General features: G+C 40.4%; 1 protein-coding gene across 8 annotated transcripts in view; it reads right to left on the bottom strand.

The window, feature by feature from the left end:
* CHD6 (chromodomain helicase DNA binding protein 6) overlaps window positions 1–14,708 on the bottom strand; it is a 293,252-nt gene that overhangs the window by 168,585 nt on the left and 109,959 nt on the right. For 3 of the 8 annotated variants that reach the window (XR_005213217.1, XM_037812432.1, XM_037812433.1), the window contains exons 4-5: window positions 13,345–13,492; window positions 11,353–11,502 (exon numbers count right to left, since the gene is read on the bottom strand). Coding sequence is in view for 6 of the 8 variants with exons in the window: in XM_037812432.1 (XP_037668360.1) it covers window positions 11,353–11,502; window positions 13,345–13,492 (298 nt within the window). In the remaining 2 variants the exon portion in view is untranslated. Of the gene's footprint in view, window positions 1–5,053; window positions 5,630–11,352; window positions 11,503–12,019; window positions 12,131–12,603; window positions 12,736–13,192; window positions 13,263–13,344; window positions 13,493–14,708 lie in introns of those variants that run through there. The other 5 variants (XM_037812435.1, XM_037812434.1, XM_037812436.1 and 2 more) reach the window with 5 other exon arrangements.

Here is a 14,708-nt window from a genome sequence, read left to right on the forward strand (position 1 = left end):
GAAGCATCATACAGAAAGAGAATCGGAAATAAATCAGGGTAAACATTTTATTTAAAAATAAAAAAAAAAAAAACAATTCGGCTAGAGTTGTTTTGTGTGTGTGTGTGTGTTTGCTATTTTTTTCTTTTTTTTTAATACTCATTTTATTGAGATATATTCACATACTAGTCATACAAAACAAATCGTACATTCAATTGTTCACAGTACCATTACATAGTTGTACATTCATCACCTAAATCAATCCCTGACACCTTCATTACCACACACACAAAAATAACAAGAATAATAATTAAAGTGAAAAAGAGCAATTAAACTAAAAAAGAACACTGGGTGCCTTTGTCTGTTTGTTTGTTTGTCTCCTTCCCCTATTTTTCTACTCATCCATCCATAAACTAGACAAAGGGGAGTGTGGTCCTTATGGCTTTCCCAATCCCATTGTCACCCCTCATAAGCTACATTTTTATACAATTGTCTTCAAGATTCATGGGTTCTGGGTTGTAGTTTGATAGTTTCAGGTATCTACTGCCAGCTACCCCAATTTGTTAGAACCTAAAAAGGGTTGTCTAAACTGTGCATAAGAGTGCCCACCAGAGTGACCTCTCGGCTCCTTTTGGAATCTCTCTGCCACTGAAGTTTATTTAATTTCCTTTCACATCCCTCTTTTGGTCAAGATGTTCTCCATCCCATGATGCCGGGTCTACATTTCTCCCCGGGAGTCATATTCCACGTTTCGCTAGAGTTTTAATCTAAGAAGTAACCTGCACAGGTTCTTTAGCAACAGTTGAGAAGTAACCTCCATAGATTCTTTAGAAGAAGACTGAGAAGAAGAAAGAGGTACTTTGAGAAAATTATTCTGGTATGGATTAGAGAGGACAGGGACTTGTAGCAGAGAACTAGAAAAGGTGCCTACTGCAGTTAATTTGAATATTGGCCTCAGCACAGGACAGACAGAGGACACCCAGGGGACAGAAATACAGTAAACATTCTGAAGAAAAACACGGTATGGGAGAGACTTGGTGGTTGCAGCCAATGAAGAAACAGGGAGATTGAAAACCAATCATTTACCAAGGCTGAGTGGATAGGAACCTAATGATGAAAGGCCAAAACTGGATGCCCCTACACAATCACAAAAACCAGTATTAAATTAGAATATTGCCAAACAGCAGCAAGTAACGTCAGAACATTAGAACATGTCTGTAGGTGCAAATGACTGTGCCAAGTGAAAAATAGATAAATACCAGTAGAAAAAAAAATGCCCATATTAAGACATGGAGAAAATGAGAGCCTGACAAGAAAGATAAACATCTCTTTCTTGTTTTTCTAGTCTAGGAGTTAGGTCATACCTGTTTTACATAATGGATTTTAAGCAGGCTTATTCAGTCATTAAACAAATATGATAAATACAACTAAGTATAAATCTTTATGTTAGGTCCTACTGTGAAAATTATCATATATTAAAAAGTAATACTTCATCACCACAATCTATCTCTGAACATTTTCCTTACATCAGAAAGAACCAGAACAAGAATAAAAAATAAAAGTGATTTTAGGTTCTAAAGAATTGGGGTAGCTGGTGGTGGATAACTGAGACTATCAAACTACAACCCAGAACCCATGAATCTCGAGGACAATTGTATAAAAATGTAGCTTATGAGGGGTGACAATGGGATTGGGAAAGCCATAAGGACCACATTCCACTTTGTCTAGTTTATGGATGGATGAGTAGAAAAATAGGGGAAGGAAACAAACAAACAAACAGACAAAGGTACCCAGTGTTCTTTTTTACTTCAATTGCTCTTTTTCACTTTAATTATTATTCTTATTATTTTTGTGTGTGTGCTAATGAAGGTGTCAGGGATTGATTTAGGTGATGAATGTACAACTATGTAATGGTACTGTGAACAATCGAATGTACGATTTGTTTTGTATGACTGCGTGGTATGTGAATATATCTCAATAAAATGAAGATAAAAAAAGTGAAAAAAGAACACATAACTATGTTATCATACTGTGGACAGTGGATTGTATATCATGGATGATTGTATGGTGTGTGAATGTATTTCAATAAAACTGAATTTAAAAAAAAAAAAAAAAAGTAATACTTGGCTGAGGTCCTAAGATGGTGGCATAGAGAGGAGTGGAAGCTAGTTAGTCCCCCTGGAACAATTAACAGACAACCAGGAACAACTAGTAAATAATCTGGAATAACTGCGGGGGGACAAACGTGACCATCCACTCATCATACACCAACCTGAATTGGGAGGAATGCCCAAGATAGCAGCATAAAATCTAAGTAAAAACTGCAGATCCAAGCCGGGAGCCCCCTCCCACCACAGCCTGAGCTGCAAAGCCTCGCAGTGCTAGAGAGCAGCTCTCTCCCAGCAACTGAATACAACTCAGCTGAGCTCCAACTGGGGTTTTAATTAGCAAATGTGGACTGCTCGATGCAAGCTGCAAATCCCCAACAAGCAGACAGAGGCTTTGGGTGACGACTGACCTTGGAGAGCTGGAGGGTGGCCGTGGACTGGCCCTGAGGGGGCTTTCTGTCCCTGTTTCAGTTCAGTGGAGAAAGCCTCAGCCATTTTCAGTTCCCAGTGCTCTGACCCAGACAAGGGTGGAGACAGCACAGGCAGAGAGAGACCACTGAAATGGTAATGACTTCTGCCTAGGGGGTCTATCTTCCCTAACAGGAAAGGGGTGGGGCCAGCTCAACTACCCACGTTCCATTCAGAACCAGGCCCCAGAGCCTGGGGGAAAACAGCCATGGACCACACCTCCTTACACCAGTCTGGAGTTACATGCTGACAGGCACCACCTGCCGGGCAGAAAAGCACAGTGATCTGTGGCCTCACAGGGTGTACCAATTTTCTAAGACACACCCTCAGGGAAACCGGATACTGAACATTTCATCCTTCTGGGACTGGACCCTGTTTTGGTCTCGGAAAACCTGACTGGGATAACCAAGGAAACCATGCCCAGAAAACAGAAAACTAGAACCTACACTAAGAAAAATGAAGTTATGGCCCAGTCAAAGGAACAAACTTATACTTCAACTGAGTTACAGGAATTGAAACAGCTAATGCTAAATAAATTTTAAAAGTTTAGGGAAGATACGGCAAAAGAGATGAACCGTATAATGAAAACACTAGGTAAACATAAGGTAGAAATTGAAAGTTAGAAAAATCAACTGGCAGAATCTATGGAAATGAAAGGTACAATACAAGACATGAAAGACACAATGGAAACATACAACAGCAGATCTCAAGAGGCAGAAAAAAACACTCAGGAACTGGAGAACAAGACACCTGAAAGCCTACACACAAAAGAACAGATAGAGAAAAGAATGGAAAAATACGAGCAACGTCTCCAGGAACTTAAGGACAAAATGAAAAGCAAGAATGTACGTGTCACTGGTGTCCCAGAAGGTGAAGAAGAGAAGGCAAAAGGGGCAAAAGCAATAATAGAGGAAATAATCAACGAAAATTTCCCATCTCTTAAGAAAGACATAAAATTACAGATCTAAGAAGTGCAGCATACCCCAAACAGAACAGATCTGAATAGGCCTATGCCAAGACACTTAATAATCAGATTATCAAACATCAAAGATAAAGAGAGAATCCTGAAAGCAGCAAGAGAAAAGTGATCCATCACATACAAAGGAAGCCTGATAAGACTGTGTGTGGATTTCTCAATAGAAATCACGGAGGCAAGAAGGAAGTGGGGTGATATATTTAAGATACTGAAAGGGAAAAATCACCAACCAAAATCCTATATCCAGCAAAACTGTCCTTCAAATGAGGGAGAGCTTAAAATATTCTTAGACAAACAGACAATGAGAGATTTTGTGAACAAGATACCTGCTCTACGGTAAACACTAAAGGAAGCACTGAAGACAGGAAGGAAAAGACAGGAGTGAGAGGTTTGGAAAACGATTTTGGGAGATAGTAGCACAACAATGTAAGTACACTGAACAAAAATGACTGTGAGTTTGGTTGAAAGAGGAAGATTAGGACCACGTGGGACACAAGAACTAAAGACGAAAGATAAAGACTGGGAATGTATAACTCAGGGAAACCTCGGGTGCTCAAGGATTGTAATAAAATGTACAAATATGTTTTTACATGAGGTAGAACAAATGTATGTCAACACTGCAAGATGTTAAATATAGGGTGGAACTGTGGGGGAAAATACAATCATTGCAAACTAGAGAGTATAAAATAACAGGAACAAACAAAAAAGTAAACTTGTTTTGCACAAATTTACCATCTGATTAAGAGAACAACCAAGAATGATATTGAAAACAGTATGGCAGAGACACTGACAAATCAGAATAGGTTCAAGCTGTAAACAACTGGTACAGCTGTACAAGGGTTCCAACTAACTTCCGACTTCAGATATAAATATAGTAATAGTAATAACGTAAAACAGAAGATGTGAAGTGCTATAACTGTGGTTTCATCTGAATGGTTCCTGAGAGTTAATGTAAATTTTACTTTATTGCAACTCTTTTATGCCTGAAGGATATTACTGCAACTCTTTTATGCCTGAAGGATACATAAAGGGGAAAAAAAAAAAAAAAAAGATATCTCCTACCCTAAAGTAGCTCATGGTTTAGAAGAAAGAAACAAAAGCGGGCAGTTGTTTGAAGAACAGTAATAAGAGTTAAATGTATTTGCGTGCTATGGGAGCAGAGAGGATGGCACTTATCCCCAACTCAGTGGGAGGAGCAAGCTTTTTGTAGGAGGTAACAACTGAGCCCAGCCTGCCAGGAGCAGGAAAAAGCCAAAGAAGAGGTACCATGGGCATGGACATAGAGTGAGGCACAAGAGAGCACCGTGAGTTGACGCCTCATTCAAATTAACGAACTTTTGATGCAAAACGTAAAATCACACAAACCACCTAAATTGTAGGAGACAAAACTGAGACAGACGTGTAAAGTCTATCCATTGCAAATATACCACAAAACTGTGAAAATCTGTCTCTGTTCTAGGAACCAACATCACTTTGACAAAGAATAAGAAAGCAAAGCATTACAGTCAAGACAGAAACTTACTTCCATCTTCTGAATCCCAACGCAGGTCTGTTCTAATATGTAAGTCTTCAGCTGGAATGAAACATGCATAAAGATGTTTTTAGCAACTTACCACTAAGTAAGCAATACTGAGGTTGGGATCTGCGGCTGGGACAGGAGCCAGCAGTCACAGAATTGGCGGAGTAGGCTGAAAAGACACTGCACAGATCTGCAGACAGGTGGCAACTGGGCCTTTCTGGTGCCAACTCTGGACCCTTCTCTGCCCCAAGCTAGCACTAGCAGGCAGACAGAAACCCATCCAAAGGGCCGTGGGAAAAGGAGATGTGAAAAGCCTCATCTTCTTCAACTGATTTTCTGTACCATTCGATGCTTTGAAAGGATTGCCTAGAAGACTAGATGAGAACCATGACTTTCCAGCTTTTCTTTAGCCCAGGGAAATCATTGTTCAAACCTCACCAGAGTCCAACAGATAAAACAGATACAGGAGAAACTAAGATGGCAGCTAGTTGAGACAGGGCGAAAAAACACCTCCATGAAAAACACTAGATAAAAACCAGGGGGTGACCCAGAATACCGGTTACAGCGATGCGCCAGCTGGACGAGGTCTGCTAGTTCCAAAGGAGCCATATACTTGGTGAAACCAGGAGCCTGCATTCTGAAACGAGTGAATGAACTGGCTGGAAGACCCACAGCCAAGCAGCAGTCTGGGGAAGCCGGGGTTTGGCGTTTGGAGATCGACGGGCTCTTTTTAAAAAAAAACAAAGGGGGGGGGGAAACCCAGGAGTGGCTGCAGCAGCGATAGTGGGAACCACACAGTAAAACACAGCAAGAGGGGGCTGGGCCGGCCTCTCGGTGTCTGGCCTGGAAGATAGCCCACTGCAGATACCCTTGGGGCCGGGGGAACGGAGGGGAGAGCCGGAAGCCGAAAGAAACCCCGCGGCTAGCAGCTGGCTCCCCGGAGGGCTGGATAAACTCCTGCCCGGGGCCGTGCCCACAGCCCAGAGCCCCGCCAGTTGTCCCAGAGCTGGGAAAGAAGAACTGTGCGAGGAGGGGGGTGTGGAGACGCCCTGTTCGGCCATCCTTGCATTAGGCTGAAAGCGAGCCAGCACAGCCTCGTGGCCCAGGGCTTCCCTTGAGGGATAGCACGCACTTGTGACGTAGCACGGCATTCCCTTGGCAGAGTTCCTGGAGGATCGTGGCTGGGCAGGGGGACCCGCTCGGAGAACCCAGGGACACTACGCCAAGTCTGGTGGTTTGTGGGACAGCAAGAGAGAGGGTCTGGGGCTGAAATGAAATGAAGGCTTTGACTTTTGCGGCGGCCTTGAATCTCCGGGAACCTGGGGGATTTGAACATTAAAGCTGCCCTTCCTCCCACGCCACCCGTACACACGCCCCACATTCAGGGCGGATGGCTCCAGCAACACACCTGAACTGAGTTCTCCAACTGAACCCCACAAGAATCATATCCCCACACACTGCGGGGACAAGGTGGAGAACTGACTTGAAGGGTATAGGTGACTCACAGACGCCATCTGCTGGTAGTTAGAGAAAGTGTAGGCCACCAAACTGTGTTTCTGAAAAATTAGATAGGTATTTTTTTTCCCCAACTTATAAGAACCCTATCAAGCAAAGCAAATGCCAAGAGGCCAAAAACAACAGAAAATCTTAATGCATATGATAAAACCAGATGATATGGAGAATCCAACTCCAAACACACAGATCAAGATATCAGAAAAAACACTGTACCTCGCACAATTAATCAAAGAACTGTAATCGAGGAACGAAAACAAGGCAAAGGATTTAAAGGACATCAAGAAGACCACAGCCCAGGATATAAGTGACATAAAGACCCTAGAAGAGTATAAAGAAGACATTGCAAGAGTAAATAAAAAAATAGAAGATCTTATGAAAATAAAAGAAACTGTTGGCCAAATTAAAAAGACTCTGGATATTCACAATACAAGACTAGAGGAAGCTGAACAACATCTCAGTGTCCTAAAGTCCACAGAACAGAAAATGAAAGAACAAAAGAAAGAATGGAGAAAAAAATTGAAAAAATCAAAATGGATCTCAGGGATACAACAGATAAAATAAAACATCCAAACTTAAGACTCATTGGTGTCCCAGAAGGGGAAGAGAAGGGTAAAGGTCTAGAAAGAGTATTCAAAGAAATTGTTGGGGAAAACTTCCCAAACCTTACACACAATATAAATACACAAAGCATAAATGCCCAGCGAATTCTAAATAGAATAAATCCTAATAAACCCACTCTGAGACGTATTCTGATCAGATTCTCAAATACTGAAGAGAAGGAGCAAGTTCTGAAAGCAGCAAGAGAAAAGCAGTTCACCACATACAAAGGAAACAACATAAGACTAAGTTGTGACTACTCAGCGGCCACCGTGGAGGCAAGAAGGCAGTGGCATGACTTATTTAAAATTCTGAGAGAGAAAAATTTCCAACCAAGAATACTTTATCCAGCAAAACTCTCCTTCAAATTTGAGGGAGAGCTTAAATTTTTCACAGACAAACAAATGCTGAGAGAGTTTGCCAATAAAAGACCTGCCCTACTTCAGATTCTAAAGGGAGTCCTACCAACAGAGAAACAAAGAAAGGAGAAAGAGATACAGAGAATTTTAACTGACATATATAGTACCTTACATCCCAAATCACCAGGACACTCATTTTTCTCCAGTGAGCATGGATCTTTCTCCAGAAGGGAACATAAGCTGGGACATAAAACAAGCCTCAAGAAATCAAAAAAAAAAAAAAAAAAATTGAATATACTCAAAGCACATTCTCCAACCACAATGGAATACAAGTAGAAGTCAATAATTTTTGAACTGTAACTCCACTATTTACTTCCTACTTGATATAAAATACACAAACTCTAATGAAAAATCAGTGGTTTTGAACTCAACGTAAAATATGTAATTTTAGACAACTATATAAAGGTGGGGGAATGGAGAAGTATAGGAACATAGTTTATGTGTCCTATTGAAGTGAAGGTGGTATCAAAGAAAAACAAGATTGATATGGATTTAAGTGGTTAATTTTAAACCCCACAGTAAACACAAAGAAATTATCAGAGAATATAACCATAGAGATGAAAAGTAGAGTTTGGGTTAAGAGAAACGGGGGAAGGGGCAATGGGGAGTTAAGAGATAAGTGTAGGGTTGCTGTTTGAGGTGAAGGGAAATTTCTAGTAATGGATGATGGGAAAGAGCATTACAACACTCTAAATGTGATTAATCCCACTAATGGAAGGCTAGGGAGGGGGTGGAATGGGAAGATTTAGGCTGTATATAGATCTCCACAATTGGGAAAAAAAAAAAAAAAGTCTAAATAGATGACAATTGAATGCCAAAGATAAACTTGGATGGGATTGGAGGATAGAGGACAGGTGGCTCAAAGAGACATAGTTGAGATATAAGGAAAAGGAAATATAGAATGGAAGCTTTGTATCACTGTTGAATCTCTTGTACTTTTTAGCTACGCTTAATGAGATTGCATAAAAGAATGTTCTTGTTCATGGGAAGTGTATATGTGAATTATAGTGTATGTTCAAGGGTGTGTGCAGCTAGCTCTCATATGTTCAGAAGACAGAGCAATAGATGACGGATGATAGGGAGGGAGGGAAAGAAATAGCGATGTGACAGCATGTTAAAGTTAGTGGATTGAGCTATCGGGGGAGGGGGGTCAGGGTATGATGGAATTCTGTGTATGGGGTTAGTATTGTTTTTGCAACTGTTCCTATAACTTTGAATTTATTTCAAAAAAAAAACATTTACTAGGGAAAAGGAATATGAATGTGAATATAGATAAGGAAGCAAAACTTTGAAAAATACCTTAAAAGCTAAAATATTTGTCCTGTTAAACAAGGTATATAAAAGAAATACACTAGTGCAATTTCATTTTCATATTTCCTAACAACATAACAGTGTTCAGTTCAGGGAATGCAAGCAAAATTTTCTAGTAGTGAAGTCAGATTACTGTTTCACAGTTATTGAGCTTTACAACTCTTCTTAAAATACAAATTAAAGTCATTCACTAACCTGAAAATAAAAAAACAAACAAACAAAAAAAAACACACAAAAAACAGAAAGAAGTGGAACTGTTTGGATTCTGCTGCTTCTAGGGTTTTACAGAGTACCAATTTCAAAAATTGCTCAATAAACTGATCTCCCCAGTCCCTTCGCAGGCTGTCTGGCCTGCCGTGCCTGCTGGGCCAACCTTTGGCACGGAGGCCAGATCCACATGTTGCCTCTCTGAACATCAAAGCCAAAACCCTCATCAGCCTACATCTTTCTTGCTTAAATTGGGTGAAAAATTTTGAGGCATAATTAATGCAAATTCAGACTCTATCTTATATGTCACCATATATAAGCCCTCTCTTTGCTCTGCCCTTAGAGGGGGGTGGGAAAAGCCTTGTTAAAATGTATACACAATGAAATAAGATTAATTATTTAGGCTATATGGCTACTAGGAGAAAACAAAATCCCTTGTAGTGTTTCAGCTACCAAAGCAACCATAAAATCCCCAAGGAAGCAAAAACTCTTTTGAAGCAACATAATCCTATCACCTCATGGCAGTCTTGGCAAGGCCTATTCAAAACTATTTGCTTGAAAAGTAATGCAATGACAACATATCAAATTATCATTCCTATTAAGTGTTATATTCATTAGTTGAATAACCTTTAGAAGAGAGACATGAAATCAACTCTCCTATGCTTGTCACTGATTAATTTCCATGTAAACACAGAGTGAGAGGATATGTCAAATTATATGAAAAGACATTAAGCTGGAGGAAAGGTAGTTTAAGAAGATAAGGTATTATCAGCTTCAATAATACATTAGTATCCGGAAGCAAGGACAGCTATCTGTGCCGCTACCACTCCCCACAAAGCATGCATTCTGCTATGTCAGTGATGGTGACCCTGTGACAACAGACAGCCTGCCTCCCAGAATGTGCTGCTGGCAATACTGCCCCCCCAACACGCACAGCCTGCTTCTTTTGCTTGCAATTTCTTCTCTTTAAGCTTCTTGGCACAGACTTTCTCTTTTTCAACATTACTCCTCTTTTCTAGTATCTTTTTATCAGTTCTTAATGCTATTCCTCTGCCTTCTTGGCAGGGCTGCCAATGGAAATTTCTAAAATGCAAATATGGTCATCCTGCTTCTCAGCTTGAATCCATCAATGTGCCCTAACCCCTCAATCAATCTACAGTATAAAGGCCAAATACTTTAGCTGATATCCAAGGCAATAGCAGTAATAATGTAGCTCCTCCTACCACTGAACCTTCATCTCTCACCACTCCTCAGATCAGACCTGACAGTCCAGCCACGCTTGACTACTTACTAGTCATACAATAACCTACAGTACCATTCAGGATCTGGAGCCTTTAGTTTATGTCAGAAATGCCTCTCTTACACCTCATCCTCCTGTATCACTGACTTCCTTTCTTGAACACTTGTCCTTCTGTGTAGCCACTGTATCTAGAATTTCCTTCTGGGGCTGCATTTATCATAATATTATTATAACCATGTGTCTCTTCTCCTAGGCAAAGTTCCTTAGGGGTAGAGACTATGCCCTACTCATCCCTGTATCCCAGGACCTGGCCTTGCAGTAGACTTTCAATACATGTTTATTCAATCAAAGTTCCAACTGTGATTACTAGTTCATGTGATTTCATTAATTCATTGAACAATTATTACTATGCATCAGACTCTGCTGGGATCTCATACATTGATGAGTAAGACAGATGTTCACAGTCTAATGGGAGAGACAAAACAAAATCAGACCCATTCAAACACAACTGCAAGATGTGATAAGTGTTTTGAAGGAAACAAAGAGTTGAAAGAGAACCACTGGGATGAAGGGTAGTGATCTACTTTAGATAAGTAAGTCAGGAAAGACCTCTCTGAGGAGATACCACTTTAGGTGAAACTTCAATGAGCAGTCATGTAAAGTGTGTGGTAAAGAGCATTCCAGGCAGAAGGAACAACACAGGCACAGAACTGTAGGTGGGAAAGAAATTTTTGTTCAGAAATAGAAAGACGGGCAGTGTAGCTAGAGAGTAACGAGAGAGATGGGGAGAGTATTTAATCTTAAAAAATGAAGTTGAAGAAAGAAGGATAGGGTGTGATCAAAGAGGGTCCTGTAGGCCACAGTAAGGAGCCTGAATTTTATTCTAGAAACACGAAGCCACTGGAAGGTTATATGCAGCAATCGAAATGACCTAACTCATGCTTTAACAAAGAGCCACAAAAGAACTCGGTTAAATAGGCCAAAATAACTGTCACTCTTATCTAAGGCCATACCTCCACCTGCCAAGCCAGAGTAGAAGCCGAGAGGGCAGATGTTCGGCCAGCTCCAAGAACAGCAATTGTTTCCCCATCATCATCCACCACTTTAAAGTCCAGGTCCTCATTGTATTTTCTGCGCTTCACTTGCCGTCCTGAGCGTCGTTTCTGCAGGGCAAGCACAACCCATCAGAGAGGAGCTCTGTGAGTCAAAAACAAAAGCTTATACAATATATCCTCATCTACACTTACTAACATATGAAGGAAAGCTTTCCCACTTTACAAAAGGAACTTTATTTAAAAACCACTAAAGTACTGAATCTACTCAAAATGGGATTGGGGGTGGCAGTGGTGGTGGTAGTTTAAAAGTCCAATCTCCAAATTATCAAAATCCACAGAGAAGAAGGTGTAGTCTAAGAATCCACTGAGACATGTTTTATTCGTCAATGGTAGTGATTATTTTCCTCCTTTCTGGAATCAATTTCTACTCCAGTAAAATGGGGGTGGGAAATGAACTCCATCATCTATGAGGTCCCTTCCAGCATTAGCTGAAAGCTCAGATTTTAAGACCATAATACTGCACTTCTGTTTCTTGTTTTGTTTTGGCTTGAATTCATCACACCTACCACAAACTCATAAAAGTGGAATTTGAAAAACTAATTAATACCAATTTTATTGAACTTACCTTGAGAATCTAACACCCCTTGAAATATAGGGAAACATCTTAAGTATGACAAAGCAAGGTTCATGAGTCACCATCTACAGGACTCATCTATAATTAAGTAGCGTGTGACCTCTGAAAGAGACAACATTCAACAACAAAGCAGCCCAGTGGCTTTCCTCAAACAGAAAAATGAACAGTTCATCAACTACCTGCTCATCATAGCTAAGCACAGAAACACTCCCAAGAACCTTTCCCCTGCTAGTTCATTCTCATAGTTAAACCTTAAAAAACAAAACACAAAAACAGAGCAAAGCCCCACCTCCCTTTTCTTCTAAAAGACAGTTTCTGGACCTCTCTCCACGTACCCATCTTTTCTTCACTGTGTCACGTTTACAATGTTTAAGTGAGGGATTCCACATAGACTTCTTCTCCATTCCCCACATCATACAGATCATCATCCTGTATGTAATTCCCTGCCAACTCCCATCAACCTGATATGTGTATTCCTTTGTTCAACTGGGTACCTAACAGTCATGAACCCAGTTTACTGCCAACAAAGGGGTCTCTGCTCTGGTGCACAGACGCTACTACTTATTGTCACTTACGATGTTAGGAGTTGGAATCTTCCTACATTGAAGATCGCCTAGAAACCTAAGGGTCCAGATGATCCTTGAAGAAACAGGAAGTCTGTCTAATTCTAAATGGTTTCCTTGAAGCAGCATGGCTCAGATAAATTGCTGTGAGTATCAGAGGAAACAACATTTTTGAATATCAAAATTCATGTGCAAGAAAGGTTGCCTCAGTTAAGGGAGAAAATTCCTACAAATGTCTTGGGGACACCTTGGCATATTTTAAGGAATTGAATTTAGGTGTGCAACAATTTGCTTCCATGTTTGGTCAAACCTTCCTTACTGTTTTGTCATAATGAATATATTCCTGACTTTTCCAACATCTGGAATTATGAAAATGTCCTTGTACAGACCGGCCCAGCACTCTGAGCCCTAAACATATTACCTACATGGCAAAACAGGTCCCTTGGGCCTAATTAGCTTGGCTTACAACTCTATTTCCCACATCAACTCCCTCTGCAGCCTAATATCAAGCTACTTTTCAAGAAGGAAGCAAACACCAATAAAAAACTGCGAGATAATTAGTTTAAGGATCAGGATATTAGGGAAAGGGCCTGTGGTCTACCTGCTCACCCATCAAGACAGCAAAAGCCCAGTCCAGGTCTGTGCGTAAGAGTAGTAGGCTAGAGACAGGCCTAGAGGAGCAACAGGATCAGTGTCAACAAGATCCTGTCCAGCAGCCGTAACCTCCACTAGGGCTCCCGGTCACAGCTGTACCTGGCTGTCTGTAGACTCAGTGCACTCCTCAGGACTCCGCAGGGATGAGTTCGGCAGGCCCTGATCCAGCTCTAAACTCTCCACTGTGGTTTCACTTTTCCTTTTTCCTTTCTTCTTTTTCTCCACTGGGGTTGGTCCTTGCTCCTTGCTACAAGGAGAAATTCAGAATTAAACCTCTTGGGCAGCTGTGAAAACTAAGATATGTGATTAAAGTCATGAAATCATACCCTGGACTTCTAAGACTAGGACAGGCTTCAATGTAGAATCCACGAGAGTTTCTTCCCAGAAATATGGGAAGAAATATCCACATGGATTGACTTGAGAATTCACTTCATTATACACCCATACCATGACTACTATGGCTATGATTAATGAAATAAGAAATAACATGAACATCTGCAAAAAATATCACTTTCAGTTTACACAAATCTCTTCTCTAGGAAGTTTAATTAGCTTCACAGATATTAAGAATCATCAAATTACAATCACCCTTTAAATTACATAGGAAAAGACATCTATTATCTACTATCATCCTTTATTAAGTATTGTCTACAAGCAAAACCTGGAGTGCTAGCAACTCAAAAAGGAAGAGCACACTGTCCCTGATCTTGAAGAGCTTACAATTATGAAAATCCTACAGGTTCCCCTATAGCCATATCACAAGGTGGTACGCGAATGCTTCCCGAGTGGTAGAGGTGGGCAAATCCATCCATCCTGCCCATCCCTGTCAAGATGGCAACATCTCTATCAACTCTTTCCTGACCCTCCTAGTTGGTAAAACTCTCTCTTTTCTATTCTCCCAAAATGGTTCAACTGTACTTTCCTTAAGGCAACAAACGAAGACCTTCCATCAAAGTTAGTCATAACTATGACACAAAGCTCAGAATCAATGTAACTACATAAAAAGCCTGGATTATCTGCCATAGTTGTTCAATAAATATTTGCTGAATAGATGAACATTTTATACTTTGATCATCTCTCCAGCCAGACTCTAAGTTCCTAGAAGGCAGAATATACCTGATTAAGTTTCATATCCCTCGTATAGTGGATATGAGGAATATAAGTCTTATGCCTTACAAATAGTAAGCATTCAATCAATATTTAAGCAATGGATAGATGGATGCATTAATGGATGGGTAAGATTGCTTCTAGCTGGAGAGATGTGGAATACATTTAAAAAGGAATACACATAGAATTTTGATAGATAGTAGATAATAACTATTATTATTATAATTGCACTTAATACACTTCATGCAGGCATAGCTCTAAGTCCTTTACATGGATTATCTCTTTTAGTCATCACAGCGATCCTCTGAGACAGGTAGTATTATTATTGTCATTTTATCTTTGAGGAATATGAGACA

Source organism: Choloepus didactylus, chromosome 19 (assembly GCF_015220235.1).
Source record: "Choloepus didactylus isolate mChoDid1 chromosome 19, mChoDid1.pri, whole genome shotgun sequence".
Taxonomy (NCBI): domain Eukaryota; kingdom Metazoa; phylum Chordata; class Mammalia; order Pilosa; family Megalonychidae; genus Choloepus; species Choloepus didactylus.